The sequence below is a fragment of the Anarrhichthys ocellatus genome, unplaced genomic scaffold, assembly GCF_004355925.1.
Source record: "Anarrhichthys ocellatus isolate YVR2014 unplaced genomic scaffold, GSC_Weel_1.0 scaffold4, whole genome shotgun sequence".
NCBI classification, from domain to species: Eukaryota; Metazoa; Chordata; class Actinopteri; order Perciformes; family Anarhichadidae; genus Anarrhichthys; species Anarrhichthys ocellatus.
The window spans coordinates 3,033,648-3,052,788 of NW_022280034.1; the positions used below are offsets into that span (position 1 = coordinate 3,033,648).

General features: G+C 41.0%; 2 protein-coding genes across 3 annotated transcripts; one reads left to right on the plus strand and one right to left on the minus strand.

Moving 5' to 3' along the window:
* Positions 1-306: 306 nt before the first annotated feature.
* Positions 307-9,667, minus strand: acsl5 (acyl-CoA synthetase long chain family member 5). 2 transcript variants are annotated; one of them, XM_031844054.1, is made up of 22 exons: positions 9,587-9,667; positions 8,138-8,217; positions 6,930-7,086; positions 6,717-6,828; positions 6,244-6,308; positions 6,028-6,129; positions 5,848-5,947; positions 5,348-5,526; positions 5,226-5,258; positions 5,087-5,138; positions 4,714-4,787; positions 4,552-4,629; positions 4,330-4,464; positions 3,965-4,099; positions 3,772-3,867; positions 3,119-3,191; positions 2,673-2,761; positions 1,986-2,102; positions 1,650-1,793; positions 1,463-1,564; positions 1,073-1,144; positions 307-460 (listed from the first exon to the last, which is right to left on the minus strand). In XM_031844054.1, exons 3-22 carry the CDS (start codon positions 7,083-7,085, stop codon positions 326-328), a joined length of 2,049 nt encoding a protein of 682 aa, XP_031699914.1. In that variant the 5' UTR covers position 7,086; positions 8,138-8,217; positions 9,587-9,667; the 3' UTR covers positions 307-325. The 2 variants fall into 2 exon arrangements, with proteins under 2 accessions (XP_031699914.1, XP_031699915.1); XM_031844055.1 differs by lacking the exons at positions 6,717-6,828; positions 6,930-7,086; positions 8,138-8,217; positions 9,587-9,667 and having other exon boundaries at positions 6,222-6,311.
* A 1,117-nt stretch (positions 9,668-10,784) lies between these two features.
* Positions 10,785-18,821, plus strand: gucy2g (guanylate cyclase 2g). Its single transcript, XM_031842923.1, has 22 exons — positions 10,785-11,111; positions 11,937-12,285; positions 12,375-12,484; positions 12,673-12,855; positions 12,935-13,079; positions 13,327-13,462; positions 13,579-13,682; positions 13,829-13,995; positions 14,099-14,233; positions 14,337-14,420; positions 14,977-15,081; positions 15,425-15,493; positions 15,641-15,809; positions 15,903-16,058; positions 16,241-16,418; positions 16,847-16,987; positions 17,085-17,277; positions 17,611-17,785; positions 18,107-18,205; positions 18,318-18,409; positions 18,495-18,602; positions 18,741-18,821. Exons 1-22 carry the CDS (start codon positions 10,785-10,787, stop codon positions 18,819-18,821), a joined length of 3,306 nt encoding a protein of 1,101 aa, XP_031698783.1.
* Positions 18,822-19,141: the final 320 nt, after the last annotated feature.

The following is a 19,141-nucleotide window of genomic DNA, read 5'->3' on the forward strand; positions in this document are numbered from 1 at the left end:
AGAGAGCTGTATGCATAAAGTTAATTATAATAAATTAACTCCCCAACTGGAGGAAGAGAGCGTCCAGCCAACAACTAAGACAGGATGATTCACTCAGGCTGCAGCCAACGAGTCTGTCCAGCTAAATCCCCAGAATGCACTGCAACATTTGTTCTGCACAAAGACGTGTTTAACAGAATCCCTTTGTTTTAGATGACTAAAGCAAAAACAGCAGAACTAAACTGTTGTTGTGGGTGTTTAGAAAGGCTGATGCACAAGAGGTGAATTATTTCACTCAAAGACTGAAAAAACAAACAAAGATGGTGGTGTGATTTCATTCCATTTATTAGAGGTTAGCGTATAGTGCGTTGATCTGTGGCTGGAAGAGAGTTTTGAGCTCGGCCCTCTTGGCCTTCAGAGTCGGAGTCAACAGGCCGTTCTCGATGGTGAACTGCTCCGGGTGGAGGTACACGTCTTTCACCTGCATCAGGGAGGAAGAGGAGGAGGAAAGTGCAGATGCTTAATTTTGATGGATGATACGTCATCCCAAGAATTGTTTTTAGTGAAAGTGCTTTTTAAGTTTTTGGGGAACTGAATGCATCCATTTTGACACAGAATGACAATTCTCTGGTTTATGCAATTCTCTGATTTGTTTTACGTGGCGCTTGTGTGAAACTTTTACACTGCCATCTTATATAACAGATTCAAAATCTCAATGGGATTGTCTTGGATAAATAAAGGTTAAATAAAATAAAAAAAACTGACTTCATTTAGAAGTTGTTGCACCCAGTTTAAACTACTGAGGTAATAAGAGAGTAGAGAGGACAGACTAGAGAGGAAATGAGCAGAGTGTCTGACGTCTGCATGGTCTTGATGCAACTTCAGGCCATTTCTTTGAACATAAACTGCTCATTTTGACCACCAGAGGGTGAACCGAGTCAGGTTTAGTGAAACTTGAAGCAGCAGAGATGTTGATAAATCTCCCAGTTAAGTTACTACTTATTTCTCCAATTACTCTGACTTGATGCATTTCTTAAATTGGAATAAGAAGTTTGCATACACATAATTTGGGGAAATCACAAGGAGTGTTTACCTGCTCAAATGACTTGAGTCCTGCTTCTTTGCCCAGTTTGGTCAGGTCTGAAAGAATGGCTTTCTTCATTTCCTGCGAACAAAATAAGTCTCACCGTTATTAAAAAAAAAAAAAAAAAAGTTATATACACACACTACCCAGCAGTGTATAAAGTAATGCAAATTTGCTGTCTTTACCAGCTGCACCATTTTTGTATTTAAAGTTTATTAATTCTATTTAGATGTTAATTATTTTTGTTCTTTTACATTTTGAATGCAAGACTTTTTCTGGCATTTCTACACTGTAATATTCTTACTTTTACTGAATAAAAGAGCCAAGTACTTCTTCCACCGCTGCACACTGAACTGTATTACAGGACAGGTGTGAGAGGTGACCAGGCAGAAACCTTACTTTGGTTTTGCAGAGTTCTTCAATAGAGCCTTTGCACCCAAGACTTTTTGCTAAACCCGGCAGGACTTCTGTGTCCGGGACCACGATGGCGATCAGGCAGGACTGCAAACAGAGGTAAGAAGTTTGGTTATCAGAGGGAGGGTGAGTGAGTGAGTGCTGACTGTATATGCAGAGATGCTGGTTTTACCTGCAGACTGTCTCCATGTACGAATACTTGGGCCACAGGTCCACTGCGTATATATACATTCTCGATCTTCTCCGGGGCGATGTACTCCCCCTGAGCCAGCTTGAAGATGTTCTTCTTCCGGTCGATAATCTTCAAGACTCCACTCTATTCACAAAACAGTCGGATATGAGAAATCAGTTTCTCAAAAGGTTTATAAGTTATGGAACTCTTTAACGCCACCATAATACCCTTTCTTAAAGACACTAATATACAATCTGCAAAACCCACAAACACTATACATCTGGTTCTTGATGGCTTGTGGTTCTACTTATTCATTATCAGGGTTGTTGTTCGCACCGGAAGCCATTTTCCGATGTCCCCAGTGTGGAGCCAACCGTCTTTATCCAAGGTCTCTGCAGTTCTCTTTGGGTCTTTCAAATACCCCTTGAACACATTTCTGCCCTGGATACAGACCTGCAAAAGAGCAAGAAACACTAACTAATAAATACGTTTTATTTAAAAATCTTAACATTACATATTCCTGAAGCTTTTATAAGTGGGCAAGTAAATCTACGAGTCTCTTATCCTTCATGAACAATAAACTAAAGAGTAAATATGTGAGTTTAGATTAAATCCTTTAGGTTTATTCCAGAACAGGTTTAATGTGCGATAAGTGGCTTCGCTGTTCACTAAATGCAGCAATACACAATAATGTTAAAATTTAAAAAAAAAACAACTTCAGAACTTGCCTGAGAATCATCACATTTTTCAGTTTCAGAGTAATTCGAAGAGATTTGTCTGAACATAAACGGCTACATTGCAAACACACTGCTAATAGGTGATTCGGCACACTTGAATGGTGCCATTTTGCCAAAATGTAAACAATATAGGTTAAAAAATAAAAACATGGCTCAAGTTAAAGCCCACAGCATAAACTGAATCCATGTCAACGGTATACTTCCTGTTTACCAATTATGGGAACAGCAGTTTTAATGTTAACTTAAAGCAAAAAATCCCTGTTATAAACCTGTTCTATCATCTTACCTCTCCTTCTCCGTTTGAAGCAAAGTAGTTCATGTCTTCAACATCCACCAACTTCACAACATTACAAGGCAGCGGCACCCCAACGTGTCCTGATGGTGAAAGATCACATCAATGATTTCTTGCTCATTAACGCACCAAAATTAATTTAATCCGATGCATAGTTTGTCAAAAACTGACATTAAAACTAATATGAAGCTAATGTGATTTATATGCAGTGAAAGAGGAAGAATTTTAATTTACTAAAATACCACTCTACAAATCCTCCATTACAAGTAGAATTTCTGCATTTAAAATTTTACTGTTGGGTTGTTGAAAAGTAATTCATATATTTCGTGTGCAAGATCTTAATTTGTAAAGCAACTATTCTGTTGTGGAGTAAAAAGTAGAAATACCTCTACTCCATATTAAAGTAGTAAATGTGGGACAGGTGAGGTTGAGCTGCGTACCTGAGTCGACGTCTCCTGGCATTGTGAAGGTGCAGCCGGCTGTGCACTCCGTCTGACCGTACGCCTCAAAGATCTAAGAGTCACAGCAGAGTGAGAGCACTCAACTGTTAAATCATTTACAATAAAGCCAAACTTGCACCCCACAAAATATGGCATCGAATGAACTGAATTTTGTCATTTTATGGAGGCAATTTTAAAGAGACGTCCATGTTTCAAGGAGAAAAAAAAAAGTCTTAAACTGACAAACAGATTTCCTAAAATATAATGTCATAAAATAAATCTCTATTGATCCCCAGAGAGGAAATGTTGCAGCAGCACAAGGACATAAATAAATAAACAGACAAGTAGAAAAAAAAAAAAAAAAAAAAAAATGAATAAGAGAAGTAAAAATAGAAACTATTAGAGCATTTAAAGACCAAACTACAGAGCAAAAGTGAGAGTGATGGGATCAATAACAGCAAAGTTAAGGTACAGCGTATAATATATGGTCAATCAAGTATTTGTTTTAATAAAGATTATAAATATAATGAAGTAAATTTTGTGATCAAATACATAAAATCAGTCCCAGATGTGACTGGAAGTCCAGTAAAATTGATCCTCTAATAACATCTCTATGTTAAATCTTTACCTAATTACCTGGATAGTTTTATTACCTGGCAGCCCAGAGTAGCCCGGAGGAAGTTGAGCACGGAGGGAGATATGGGAGCTGCTCCCGTCACCATCACCCTCACTCGTCCTCCCAGAGACTCCTGCAGTCAACGTTATCATTTAAGCAACTGTTACACTCGGTGGCTTTTTGTTTCTACGCCACATAATCGGTTTGTATGAAGAGAGGCGGTGCTGTACCTGCACTTTGTGGAAGATGAGTTTGTCCCATATGCTGTCTTTCCTGATGATGCCCTCCTTCACCTCAGCAAACTTCCTGGCCACGGCAAAGTTCAGCAGCCACTTCTTGAAAGAAGACTTGGCTCCACTCTGAACCTGGTGACGGAAGTTTGATTTCAGCATTTAAAAAGGAGAAACTAGAAATGTTTAAAAGCAGACAGAGGAAAGAGAGGGCTGTTGTGTCCAACACAAATCACCAGCAATGAGATGTAGTGAAGTGAGTAAATTAAGTAAAATATTATCCTCTGAATTGTAGTGGAGTAGAAGTATAAGGTGGCATGAGAAGAAAACACTCGAGTAAATGTTAGTTTCATTCCACCACTGACTTTGTCGTAGACGCGGTTGAGAAGTCGAGGCACGACGGGGAAAACGGTGGGCTGCAGGGTTTTCATGTCGTCTGGCAGCAGTCGGATGTCTCCCTGGAAGAATCCCACTTTAGCTCCAACACCGTACATCACTGTCTACAAAAAAAAAAAACAGACAGGAGGTCATCGCGTCTTAAGTCTCATCTATAGACACTAAACGGGCTTAAATCATCCGAGTCTCACCTGTACGACTCTCTCGAACATGTGTGCTAAAGGCAGGAATGAAATGCTGACATCCTGGGTGGATGGAGTAACGGACACCTGAGGGATAGAGAGGCTCCGTTAGCAACATATGCTTTCAAAAATATTTCACTTAAAATGACATCTAATAGTTATTAAACTCACCTCAAAGTTTCTGATGACACCTGCAGCGTTTGACACGATGTTCTCGTGGGTCAACATCGCTCCCTTGGGATTTCCTGACAAAGAAGTGAAATATTTGACCCTTTGAGACGCATTTTATTTTAGGCAACACGATTGGAAACACACAAGTAGTGAAGTAGTCGTTCGTAACAATGGCGTAGATTTCGTTTCAACATTTCCCCGGATCAATCAGGCATTAGCCTAGCGTGGCTCAAAATGAACTCAACCGTAGCTGTTCTTGCTCATTCTGTGTTGTCACATGCAAGATTCAAACATCATGGAGGGACATGATCGTTCTCCCTTTTCTTTACGATTCATTAGATCAAACTCTGCTGCTGGAACAGAAAATGATCACCTGTTGTGCCGCTGGTGAAGCAAACAATACTGAGGTCCTCTGGCTTTGGTGGCTGTTGAGAACATGAAATCAGCACATCAGAGCCACTTATTTAATCCCATAGAAATGGATTACATGAATATATCAGAAGGAAACTTACAATTGGCTGTTCCAGGTTACTCTGCCCCAGAGCCTGGAGAACCAAAAAAAAAAAACACGCTTTCAATCATGTCTGTGCTTCTTCTGACCATGTCAAATGTTTTTGTGTGAAGAATGCATTACCTCCACATCCTGCATCAATACAACGTCCACCCCACACTTGGTACCCCGCTCCACCAGCTCAGAGTCGAAAGGGTCCATGACGACGATGGTTTTGAGGACCGGCGTCTGGCCCGTCTCCCGGGTCTGCAGCAGTGTTTCTGCTTTTCTTTGATTGTCACAAAGCACCGTGGCGATCTCCGCTGAAAGAAGAAAAGAAAAACTTTAAAAACTGCATTCAGTATAATAATAATAGCAAAAGTTCACACAAGTGCTGTTATGAGGCAAGCACTCGATCACGTTGAATTTGTTGATTCTAATGATGTAGTTTTAGTAAGGACGAGTACAAAATGCTCTTTGTAAGCAAAAAGAAGCGACGCAGACTGAAGGAGCCGTTGTGGTACATCAGTGAGAAGAGATTAAGAGGAAACTCGGCACAGATCCCTGTGGGGGTGGGGGGGGGGGTCGACGGGTTTCTGGATTCAGTAATTAGCATCAAGTGTGCAGGAAAAACCTCCAATTACCTTGGTCGATAATGAACACGAGAGCTTCAGGTCCCAGGGTGTCGTACAGGGGGACGGCTACCATGGAGTAGGTGTAGCAGGCCAGTTCACCAATAATCCACTGCCAGGAGGAGAGAGAGAGAGTTTACAGTTTGTTGTTCAAACTTAAGACACCCCTGTTATCCCTTCAGCCACACTCACCTCAGGTCTATTCTGAGCAAAGATGCCGATAAAAGTGTCCGAGTTCGGCTTCAAACCCTTGTGAAGAAGCCCTGAACCCAGGTGCTCCGCTCTGTCAGAAACCTACAGGAAGTGAATTTTAAAAAAAAAATAAAAAATAAAATAAAAAGTCAGCTGGAGTTCACAGAAGTTCATCTTTACAGTGTTTCTTTTACCCCGTTAATCTTGACGTTTCACCTGCTGGTACTTCAGCCACTGGTACGGCATTCCTGGTTTTCTGTAGCCCAAGCATGGTCCGTTTCCTGCAAGTGACAACATTAAACGACATGGTTTTTTTTCTAAATCAAATGGTGAAACTCCATTGCCATTTATATACCAATCTCATGTCTGTGCATTGGATATGAAGCTACAGCCAGGAGACAGTTAGCTGATCTTCTCATCCAACTCCCAGCAAGAAAGTGAATAAACAAACAAGTTGAACTACTCTTATTTGAAGACACCAGTAATCCAATTTGTACTTCAAATAAAAGAAGAGGCCTTAAGTAGTTTAACACTTAGAGTGGAGTCAGCGATTCTGGATCAAATTGGTGATAGGACTAGAATTGCATACTGCACCTTTAATTTCTTATTCGTGCCCTCAATAAATGACTAAAACGCACCATTAAAAATCATAATTTTCGGTGGAGTCATCGATAAGAGAAAGTCATCACCTGAAACTCTCAGACCCCTCTGGAAGACCTCATAGATGGTCGTGACGTCATCGTAGTAATACGACATCAGGTTGTTGTTGTCCTCGAGCAACGCAGTCTTCCTAGCTCCATCCTGCGGACATCAAGCAGAATCAACATGAGAACTATTGTTCAGTACCTCTGTGGTATACGGCGACTGATGAATATGTAGCCGGACAGGTCGGCACTCTTCACCTTGATGCCCAGAGTTTGACTGTTGAGGTCGACGGCGATGCGGAGGGGATTGGGCCGCGTGTTCAGGTACAACACGGTGGCAGCTGCCACAGCAAACAGGCTGAAGATGGCCGGGAGAGGAAGAGGAGAAAACAGCAGCTCGAGGAGGGCGTCCATGCTGCAAGGTGTGCAGACAACCGCCGTGTTAAAATATTTAGCCATTTAAACCAAGTTCAGTCCAAAACGTGGCCATATTTTAGATATAAGGTCCTTTGATGCTGCTCTTGATTTAAGCTGCATTCCAAATCACATACATATCTTTTAGTACACGAGCAGGTCGTACAACGTGCATACCGTTGCATGCAGATTGGGAGACAGTATGTCATCTTAACATGGCACCTTGAACTTTGTTGCTCATATCTGCTACGCTAAAAGGATTGTGGTTCAGAAAAGCCAGTGAAGCATGCTGGCTTGCAAACTGCAAAAGTCAACTGGATGCATTAGAACACCCGGTATTTGACAGACTATGTATTCGGACATAGTAAATCTTTTCTTGGCGACCTTAATAGTATAGTAGTATGGGTATTGGAACGCAAAGTGTCTCAACTCGAGGTCAAAGTCAATATGACTTGTGCAACAGTTATTGATGCATCACAAATGCAGCTTTTTTTTTTTTTTTTTTTAAAAAAAAAAAAAAAAAAAAAAAATCTTCTTAAGCGTGACATTCAGTTGTCTTGACCTTTGAGACCGATAGTGTCGTTCACATTCATGACACATGGGACAGAGGTCAGGGCTAATTATTTTATGAGAACATATCAAAAGTCTAATTAGGAACAAGCACATTTTATGGCATTTGAGTAACAGCATTTAAAGGTAACGCAATAAGTTTATCTCCAGTGTGAAAAATGGATGACCCTCACATTGTAGTTTTAGAATCTTTGTTTATTTTCATTGTTAAGCAACATTAGATTTGGCTTATTTAGTCTCTTGTTGCATCTATAATAAAAAAAATTTATTATTTAATTATAAATTGTTGTTTTTACCGTTATTGAGGAAGACTTTGTGGAAGCTAATTTGGAATCCAAATTAAAAAAAAAAAAAAAAAAAAAAAAAATTTAAAAAAAATTAAAGACAGCAAACAATTTAAATCATAGATTTCTGAGCCACCGTAGCTCATTTGATAAATCCATTATCTGTGATTTAAATGGCCGATGCCACAGCTCTCCTACCTGCTGTCGGTCCTCTTGCGGTGTTCCAGTCTGCTCCTAGTTGACAGGCGTTTGTGCACAGCAGATCTACTTCCTCACGTCTGAAAGGAGATTCACGGAGAGTGAGAACTCATAAAAACAACTCCGAGTCAAAAGGAACCTTTGCTCCTCACTGCTACTGATAAAGAAACACAAGCACAGACTTCTAAACTCTTCCGTTGTTCAACGCCGTGATATTAATATTGTGTATTTTGCAATTTATTATGCTGGTTATTTAAAAAACCGTCACCTCTACCAACCAACACAATTTCAGTCCAGATAGAGAAACATTTCTATCAGAGACATTGTTTAGAGGCCAAGATGCTGCAGTAGATGAAAGGTCAACACTCTTACTTGCATTCCATCGTGTTCAAAGTTCTCACATTTCAACAACAAAACATCAAACCTGACAAATTCATTTTAAAATAAGAAACTTTTACAGTAAGTTAAATAACCAACCCGTGGAGTGTCATAGTGCGTTTTAGTTCAAGTTGTATCTATATTCCTCAAAAGCTACAGAAATGTATTTAGCCTCATTCATATAAATGTGTTGGACAAACTAATAGAAAAGGTGAATGAGCGTGGATGTGGATTTTTCAGATAAGTCTGAGGAGCGACTATGGTTTGCATGTTCCACATTTTAAGTGTGTCATGCAGTGTGGGACCCGCATGGTCATTACTTAGTCTGGGTTTAGGTGGTCTTGACTAAAACACTGCCACAAACTGCAGCCTCCAAAGTGACCACACAGTTTAAACATCACCTCTCTTAAACTGAACATTAAAAACCTTCATGAATAAAACAGTCTCCACTTTTCCTGAAAAGTTACATTATGATAGAAGAGCAGAAGACTGGCCTCTAACAGACCAGTTTAACATCTTCCAGAAAGCAAAGTTCTGTAGACTTTTTTACACTAAACATTAACTTGAATAAAAAACACCTTTTTGTGAACTCTTTCAGGTCAGAAACATGTCAGTTATCTGTGTTACTTGATGCATCACACTGAAGAAGATAGATAAGCTGAAATTGCACCTCGCATTTGATCACACTGATTAAAGTGAGACAATGCATGCAACATTTTCTGGACAGCAGCCACAGTAGAGACGTGGAGACAAAATAATGGTAATTGCTAAAATCATAAAGAAGTTCAAAAAGACAAATATATCTAGTTTGTTTGCTGCATGAATTTAACTTTTTAATTTGCAAGAGGAGGATTTAATCCTTTAAAAGCCTGAGTTGTTGAAATCTAATTATCCAAACAGACATTTAACTTGATGTCAAGATGCATAAATTACTTTTCTGCACTTCAAGCTTTCTGTATTCACTTAGCAAACACACGTCTAACATGTCCTCTTGAGAGAGCGACTTGATTAATTTCTGTTGGACAGTGAGCTGACGGTAAAGGTTCATTAGGAGAAGCTTTGAGAGGTTACCTGGTGGGATTAGCAGAGCTGAGCAGGGATCTCCTCCAGGGAGGGGAGATAAAGAAAGAAGCTGAACTCAGCAACACCTTTAATGCACACACAATCTGCCCACCTGTGATCATTAGCACCTTAAACTGCACACAGGTGTGTGAACTTCTCTCTGCCACCAAAGCAAGGCTCAACCTGCCTCATCTGGTTTCTGCAGAAAACACTCCCAGGTGGTGTGCAACTCAGTTCTCACTTTGGATTTTGCTGTCTTTTGAATTGTCCTAAATCAAATGAGTCCATTCTCAGGATAAAATCTGTTCTACACGTACATGCAGTGGACATGTGTCCCTGTTAGAGAAAGAAAGAAATCATGATGAACTTTGACACTGGATTTATGAGCAATAACTAAAGGCAAGCTTGGTGTGGTACCTTTGGAGTTTACCAATTTATGGTTGATAAAATCTCACCTGAATCTGTTTTAACAATATCAGATAAGAGTATGTCGTGGTCATGAACCCTTTAGAAATGTTTTTTTTATTGTACTTTTTATTGTAAGCACTTAAGACTAATCTAATCATCAAGTCCTCCATGATCGCTTAAGAGAAGCCGAATGAATTCAAGGGCAGCATCCCAATGTTGGGGGCATTGTGTTTCTCTAGATATGAACTAACATTGTAAGTGATTGCTAAGGGTTATCTTTGAGGTTCATAATGCAAAAGAACGAAGAGAGAAGGACATTTCAAATGCAGAGTTTTGGAGATATCAGCCCTAGAGATGTCTGCCTCTTCTCCAATATAACAGGCTTGGCTTAAAGGTACATTTGAAAAACTGAACAGTGATGTCTCTTTCCCGACATCATGACTGAAGCTAATCCACAGACCTTGTTGTGAGCAGGTTTATGTAACACGACTCACACCAAAATAATCTAAAAATATGTGGTTTTGATTTGGCGAGTGAACTTTCCCTTTAAGATGATATTGAGCTGGGATCATACGCTCAAGCATGGGGTCTTCTATGTGACAGAAGAACACTCTAATGAAGAGAAAAAAAATAATGGGCTTAATGTCTCTTTGTACCTCCCACTCTCCTCCACACATTTACATGTTCTCCTCCCTAACCAACTCGTCCAGCATCACCAGGGAAGTCGGGTATTTAAACCCTGTGACATGAAGCAACTAATAAGACGAGAGTGATGTGGAAGGCGGCGTATTCCCCTGTCATGAGGCTCACATTGGTGCTTCACTTCACACTGTTTGCTGCAGCTGTCACCGGTAACGACACCAATGGGTCTCTCAAGCTGATCATCGGCTTCCAGGCTCCCTGGAATATGTCCCTGCCCTTCAGCGCCCCACGGCTGGGCTCGGCCATCCAGATAGCCATGGAGAAGGTGAACACCAATCCCTCCTTCCTGGGGAACTACAGTCTGGATTTTGTGTACCTGGATACCGACTGTAACCCCAAAATTTCCCTGGGAGGATTCATTCACCAGGTGTGGAAAGAAAATGTGTCCGCGCTGTTTGGTCCAGCATGTCCTGAAGAAGCTGAGGTATGATTCTTGCGACGTGGAAATTAATAGTTCCTGCATCAGATTTGTGTGACTAAGTAGCCTACATTTACTCAAGTACTGTACTGAAGTACAATTTTGATATACTTGAACCCGGCAGCAACCTCCGAGTCTGAAAGAATTAGCCAATGCTGAAGTGCTTTAAACTTGCATTCTCTCTAGTGGACATCAGGGGGCTACTAGTTGCAAAAAGAAGTCTGATTGTATAGAAGTCTTCTCACTTGATTTAGTATTCAGTAAACATTGTAAACATGAGTTTATGGTCTCAATCTCTAGTTTCAAGTCTTCTTCAATACAGCATGATGTTCATTTAGTAAATTATGGTCCATTTAGAGTCAAATAGACCATAAAGCAGGGTACACTTTCACAGTGTGTTTTCAGTTCATTTTAACATTTTTGGTCGTCTAAAAAATGTCTCATTCAACGTTCGGTTGTACCGAGCTTTAACGTTCTGCCTCCGAAGAACGAGAGCCACTCAGTTGCTGCTCAGCGAGCAGTGGGAGAGACAGCGGGGGGACAAATATGTAAGGCGGCATATTTTCATCATTCTAACTCTGTGAAGGATAATTTTGACCAAACCAGAGTTGGTGATTGTGGGAACAGTCGGAAGACAAGAGAGTTCTGGTTTTGGAGTTTTATTTTGTGTCTGTCGAGTTTAAAAGAAGTGTGTTTTACGATGAGTTAAGGTAATAACGCCCGTTTTATTTCGGTGAACGAAAGGAACCTGAAATTTAATTTCGTGATCAAATAGTTCCCTTTGAATATCGATCGGTATTTTTCCTATTTTACATTATTTCCGCCTTCAAGGTCACCGGTCTCATTGCGTCCACGTGGAACATCCCCATGTTCGGCTTCGTGGGACAATCCTCCAAAATGGACAACAAGGACGTCTACGACTCCTACATCAAAGTTGTGCCCCCTCTTAAAAGAAGCTCGGAGGTCCTGGTGAAGACCCTGGAGTTCTTCGGATGGAGTCACGTAGCGATGATCGGAGGCGGATTGGATTCAAACACTTGGGACAAAGTTGACGCTTTGTGGAAAACCATTGAGAATCCGCTGAGAGACAACTTTAAACTGGCTGCCGCGCTGAAGTTTGACACCAGCGATCCTCAGCTGGTTTATCGAAATGTAAAGTTCATCGCGACAGTCGCCAGAGGTGAGAGAGAACGTTGTTTCTGGCTCTTTAAAACCACATGTTTACCTGTGATCTGGCTGCTAAATGTGTCCGGTTGACCCTCCGCCCAGTGATTGTGGTGCTGACAAACACCATGGACTCCATGGCTCTGTTGCTGGAGGCTGAGCGACAGGGTCTGATGAACGGCGACTACGTGTTCTTCCTGGTGCAGCATTTTGAGGTCAGTGGCAGTGTGGTAAGTAAAACTTTACATACAACAGTAACATACATATTCCGTTTAGGTTAGTTGTTGCTGCACCATTACGTAGAATCCAAACTCTATGGACTAAGAAATGAACTTATGATCTTCCATACCTCTTCACTAAGGTGTTTCTCATGTGTATCGTATTAATCTTTTCCCCTGAGCAGGATAATATGTGGAAATATGCCCTGAACAGCAGGATTAACAAAGATGCCATAAGAGCTTTTGACATGACCTTCATCATCGGCCAGAAAACCTACGAAGGCTACGAGTATTATGACTTCTTTGAGCAAGTTTTTGAAAGACTAAAAAAACACCCGTTTAAGAGCAACGTCACATCTGAAAGAGAGGTAAGCATCCAACGCTTTCCCTTTTATTCTGCTAATAAGTAAAATCACAGATACAATTGTTTTATTTCTGTTGTTTCAGGTTAGCCCGTACTCTGCTTACCTGCACGATGCAGTGCTTCTTTATGCGATGGCACTGAAGGAAGTCCTCAAAGAAGGCAAAGACCCTCATGATGGACGGCAGCTGCTGCAGAGATTAAGAAATAGAAACAACATTCGATTTAATGGTTGGTAGCTGTTTTAATAAATATATCCTGCAACGCCAAGTATGCAAATACCCAGGTTTTGTACTCTTAAACAGTGGCGGAAGAAGAATTCACACCTTTTACTTAAAGCTACTGCGAGGAACTTTCACTTTGTGTTGATTATGGCGGTCCCTGTGAACAAAAGCGTTCGTGTTTCCGAGCACTAGAGTCCCTTTAGAAAATCTCTCATTTTAATCTTCCATCCATCCATCTATGATTATCATTGCAGGTGCCTCCGGACTAGTCCACTTTGACAAAACAGGGGAGAGAAACTTGGACTATTCTATTTATGACCTGCAGCATGAAGGACACGTCACCAAGTTTGAAGCCATCCTCCATTTTGACAGTCACACTAACTCTGTCCGGTAAAATATGTATTTATATATACCTGTATATAAATATACTATCAAACAATCTATCTTTGTTTTTGTTATCCTAACAAACACATTCTGGGAAATTACACCAAAACATTTCGTTTCAGACCAACGTCTATGTTTGCTTCTGTGGTCTGGCCGAGAGGAAGACCTCCGTCTGATAAACCAGAATGTGGCTACAACAATGAACTCTGTGATTGGCTCCTTAATGGTAAAAGTAACACTTGCAAAATAGCCCTAAAGAAACCACTAATTAAACCGATTACCTCAGTTTTTTATGTTTCCTTTTAGACTCATAAAGTAAACCGTACACCCAGGCTGAGCTAACCACCGTCATGATTTACTGTCTTGACGCAGACATCGCCCTGCTGGCTCTGCTCGTGACCTTGCCCATCATCGGCGTGCTGGCTGTTCTGTGCATAGGGGTCCTCATCCTGCAGAAGTTCCGACTGCAAACGAGGCTCGACAACTCCAACTGGTGGCTGATCAGCTACAGCGACATCACCATCATCAGGGAGCACCCAGTACGACCACTTAAACACAGACGAAGAACAAACATGTATGAGTGCGTTTGCTTGCCTGGTTTAGTATTCTCAGGGTTGCTCGTTGTGTGTGTTTCCCCTTCAGGGGCTTCAGGGTGTGTCTCTGAGCACCACAGCCAGTCGGAGCAGCGGCTCACAGTCGAACTTCTCCACTGCCAGCTATGGCCTGAAGGACAAGACGGGCCGAGAACGCGTCTACACCACCATAGGTCTCTACCAGGTACCGGTTTAACGTTTAAAGTGAGCCATTAAAGCAGCAATTACAGATTCATATGCCAACATATGTGCTTTTTCACTAACATATGTAATGTGACTCGTTAAAGGGAAATAAAGTGGCCATCAAGTACCTCAAGAAACACGTTGGCAGTAATTGCCAGAAACCTTCAATCATCACAGACTTCAGTGTGGTAAAGTTATTCACGTTGTTCTACATCAAACATACTTTTTTCTCTCCAATTGTATTTATTCATTTCCAGTTTTCAAAGCACATAACCTTTTTGTGTTTTCCAAACAAAAGAGCGATAAGGACAAACCATAAATACATAAAAACAAACAAAGAAGTTAGTTGGATGATTTAGGACAGAGTTTACAGCGTCAGCATGGTATCGCAATATTTTACATGCCAATATTATATCGATACACGGACGGCAAGTATTGATCTTTTTTTTATATAAACTATTAATATTACAGATAAAAATTAAGTTTTTCCCGGTGTGGTCATGGGGAAATCAAAAGGATTGGACTAGACTGTAATACAGTAAACAGTTCAGTATGTCAGATCCACAAAGCAAAAACACATGAATGTTTTCATCAGTCTGTGTGCTTCTTCGACAAAAAACATTTTGCTGCAATAAAAATAACTGAAGTGAGATGAACTGTGCCTTTAAGACATGTCGGTGACTAACTGAAGCACTCGTTGAATTTCCTTTTGCGTGACTAACCATCTTAAACTCTTTAAGACAGATGAAAGAGATGAAACATGAGAACTTGGTTCAGTTCTTTGGTGTTTGCATTGAGCCACCGAATGTCTGTCTGGTGAGCCAGTACTGCACCAAAGGCAGTCTGAAGGTCAGTGTACTACCTCTACTATGTACACAGACAATCATCTTGTTTTTTAATACTCCAGCTCTTTTTAAACTTACATGTATTGTGTTACATGTATCATTTTCAGTTTGAAGTATTATACACAAATCTTTTCCTACAATTAACAATAAATGTGTGGCAGTTTTAGTGTGAAACGGGAGCTCGTTGTTTGTAACATTGGGTTTAAAATAACCATATTTCATATTGAGTAAATAATCTGACAGTAATGTAACAAAGTAACACCAGTGGGTCAAACACCTTTGGTTCTGGATAACTCACACTCACCCCAGTGTGTATTAGATGTTTAACTTGAAAATATTTTCTGCAGGATGTTCTGAAGTCAGATGTTGACCTGGACTCGATGTTTAAGCTGTCCTTTGCTTATGATATAGTGAATGTGAGTCAATTCATTTAAGCAGCATGTTATTGTCATGATGTTGTGTTGGGAAAGACACTTTAATCCTTTAAAACAATATGTTTTTTATATGACATTTTGACATTTACAGGACAATCCATGTTTCGAACCTGTTCTTCTGTGTTTTAGGGAATGGAGTTCATCCACAAAAGTAACCTGAGATTTCACGGGACCCTGAAGCCCAGCACGTGTCTGGTGGACAGTCGGCTCCAGATTAAACTCTCTGGCTTCGGCCTGTCGGAGTTTAGATACGGGAGCAAAAACAAGATGGTCCCACTGGAGAACCCTATTCATTCAGGTCAGTGGGTGCACTCGAATGCTGAGTTATGACATTTTGAATATATTTATCACAGCATGAAGGAGAAATAACACGAGGGGTGACTTGTTGTAGAGATGTACTGGACGGCCCCCGAGCTCCTGAGACAAGTCGGTCTCCAGGTCTACGGGACGCCCAAAGGGGACGTCTACAGCTTCGCCATCATCATGTGGGAACTCATGTACAACGCAAAGTCTGGCCCGTACCATGAGATCAACCTGGGGCCCAAAGGTTCGCACGCCAAATTAATTTACATACTGGCAAAGGCTGAAAATGTTAAAGAAAACCCAAAGCAATCAATAGAATAGTTTTCAAGACATTTCAATTTAGTCGGTGGACGTCGGCTTATAGGACCTCAGACCCAAATTCCAACACTACAATGATTCCCGCTTCTTGCTTCATGTTTTCTCCAGAGATTATCATGCAGTTGCAGACTCCTTTCCAACGGGAGCCGCTCCGACCGGCGCTGTCGGAGGAACTCTGTGATGAAAACATCAACTCACTGATGAAGGCCTGCTGGAATGAAACCCCGGACCACCGACCGCCGTTTGCAGCCATACTCAGACAGCTGAAGAACACCACCCCAGAAAGGTAAGGCCTCTGACATTTCTCTGTTTCTTTACTCAAATTGCTGTGAGAAAATAAATTGTCCTCCCTGACTCTAATTTGGGCCTGCAGGCTTAAACTAGAGAGCGCATACTTTCGCCAGGGCTGAAAAATCCTCAAAAATGTGTTATATGCAATAAAATAAATATAGTGACTGGATACATGTGCCACATTTTCAATCAATTTAGTGCAGTAGTTAAGGAATTAACAGCTAAAACGGTCAAAAATGCTCATATTCTAATGCTAAGTTTGTTTTTTGGATTCTGGATCGGCGCTGAAAACTATTCACTTGTTTGTTCTTCCACAAAATACTTTTTTGAGTGCAAATTTGAGACATCCTGTTGTCTAACAAACAAACTACCTCAACCAGAAAACTCCTTAAAAGCTAGTGATCATGATTTTCTGTACTGTAGTCATACAAATATACTGGATAATATGGTGTCAAAGCTGGAGAAATATGCAAACCACTTGGAGGAGGTGGTGGAGGAGCGGACCAATCAGCTCACAGCAGAGAAGACCCGCGCAGACAAGCTTCTCTCCAGCATGTTACCAAGGTAATAGATGTAACCGCATCCAAAAGTGATGAAACCATTCAAATCGTCCATGACTGCATCCCTCACCTTGTCGGTGCCGGTGCTTCATTGGTCGCAGGTACATCGCGGATCAGCTGATGGCGGGGGCGTCCGTGGAGCCTCAGAGTTACGAAGCGGTGACCATCTTCTTCTCCGACATCGTGGGCTTCACGTCCATGTGCTCCGTCAGCTCGGCGATGGAGGTGGTGACGTTCCTCAACGACCTCTACAGCCTCTTCGACGACGTCATCAAGATGTACGATGTCTATAAAGTGAGTCACACACACACACACACACACACACACACACACGAGTTTAGAGTGCGTTCAATAAAACAAAATGTTCGTGAATTGTATTGTAAATAATCAGTAATCAGTATCATATACAGTATGTGCAGTAAATATGAGGGTATAGCCAGCAGCTGGTTAGCTTAGCTTAGCACAACGACTGGAAACGGGGGGAAACAGCTAGCTTAGCTTAGCATAAAGACTGGAAATGGGTCAGAAAATCTGCTATTCCTTGCAAACTGATTCTTTCGCAGAAAAAAAAACATTGTTACTTTAAAATGTGTCAGTAAAACTGAATCATCTTTGCATCTTCACTAGGTGGAAACAATCGGTGATGCATACATGGTAGCCAGTGGTCTTCCCATCAGCAACGGCTTCCAGCACGCTCTGGAGATATGTACAATGGCTCTGCATTTTCTAAGTGCCATCAAGGTCTTCAGAATCCACCACATGCCTACTGAGAGTCTTGCAATCCGCATCGGGATACACTCTGGTGAGAGACGGTTTGCTTTTTCATGATACTTAATGGTTAAGTTTGTTTTTGCTGCCTTTTTTTCTTTTGAAGTTGTCCACATTTGTTCATATTCTTGCACATTAAATATTAAGAAGAAACCAGAAACATATTAAATATTATATACAGTATGAGCTGCCCACAGTATGCAGGATTTATATCTCTATTCATGGTTTGTTGTAGAGTTTCTGGTCCTTTGCATCATTAAGACTTCATGGTGTGCAACTTTGTTAAAGTTTGCACATGAAACAATTAGACTTTTGATAAGCGTGAATACATAACAGTTTGTCGTGGGTTTTGTAGGTCCAGTGGTTGCTGGAGTGGTTGGCACCACGATGCCTCGCTACTGTCTCTTTGGTGACACGGTGAACATGGCCTCTCGCATGGAGAGCAACAGCTCACGTGAGTAAACTGAAGAGAACTGTCACACCTTTGCAGAGGCTGATCATTAGAGACCATCAGTATTGCAACCTACTGGATAAGAATTGATGTGGAATCCTCTGACTTCTAACAGCTCTGAAGATTCACATATCTCAGAGCACTGCTGACATTCTGGTCCAGGCTGGTTCGTTTGAGATGGAGGAAAGAGGGGAAGTCGAAATTAAGGTGACTTTAAGAGTCTGTTTTAGCTTTTCTCCAATAAGATGTACAGCCTTTGTTTCTGACATGTGTGTGTTTGTGTCCATGACAGGGAAAAGGGTCTCTGAAGACCTACTGGCTGCTGAGCAAACAGGGATTTAATCCTCCTCTTATTGCTCACAGCCTTCCACCAGCTGACAGTCTCAAACTACAAACAGAGGTACAGTTAACACACATCGCAGTCCTTCTTCTTGAGAAACACAGCAAGCATCGACAAGTCTAGATCAGTCAGTAAATGTAGTATTTTATGTAAAGCAGTTTTGTATGTTCACCTGTGTTTGTGATGTCTCTGCTCAAGAAACTGGGGATGCCCAGAGCTGCTGAGAAAAGGGCCCAGACGACCCTGAACAAAGCTATGATGACTGCAGTGCACATTTAAAGAACCACTGGATATTCTGATGACGATATCTGGTTGAAGGGATATCTGGAAAGGACAATTCGGAAGGTCTCAAAGAATGCAAAGCGACTTGTAAAGAGGATAATAATAATAATATTCGCCTTTATTTATACAGCACTTTTTATACAAGAGATGTTGCTAAAATGTCTCACTTGAAACAAGGGAAAATAGACTAAAAAACATCTGAAACTGAGAGTTAGAAAAACAACAACATACAAGCAAACACTTAAAGTGTTCTTATAAAATCAAATTAAATCAGATGAAACAGTGTTGGATTCAATCAACATCATTTTGTAACCATT

Bases quoted from the DNA above. Each gene is read 5' to 3' on its own strand.
- acsl5 (XM_031844054.1), bottom strand. From the start codon at position 7,085: ATGGACGCCCTCCTCGAGCTGCTGTTTTCTCCTCTTCCTCTCCCGGCC. The intron at 1,565-1,649 runs GTAAAACCAGCA...CTCTGTTTGCAG, and splicing joins TACATGGAGACAGTCTGCAG to TCCTGCCTGATCGCCATCGT. The intron at 1,145-1,462 runs GTAAGGTTTCTG...TTTTGTTCGCAG, and splicing joins AAGAACTCTGCAAAACCAAA to GAAATGAAGAAAGCCATTCT.
- gucy2g (XM_031842923.1), top strand. From the start codon at position 10,785: ATGAGGCTCACATTGGTGCTTCACTTCACACTGTTTGCTGCAGCTGTC. The intron at 12,286-12,374 runs GTGAGAGAGAAC...CCCTCCGCCCAG, and splicing joins CATCGCGACAGTCGCCAGAG to TGATTGTGGTGCTGACAAAC. The intron at 15,082-15,424 runs GTCAGTGTACTA...TATTTTCTGCAG, and splicing joins GCACCAAAGGCAGTCTGAAG to GATGTTCTGAAGTCAGATGT.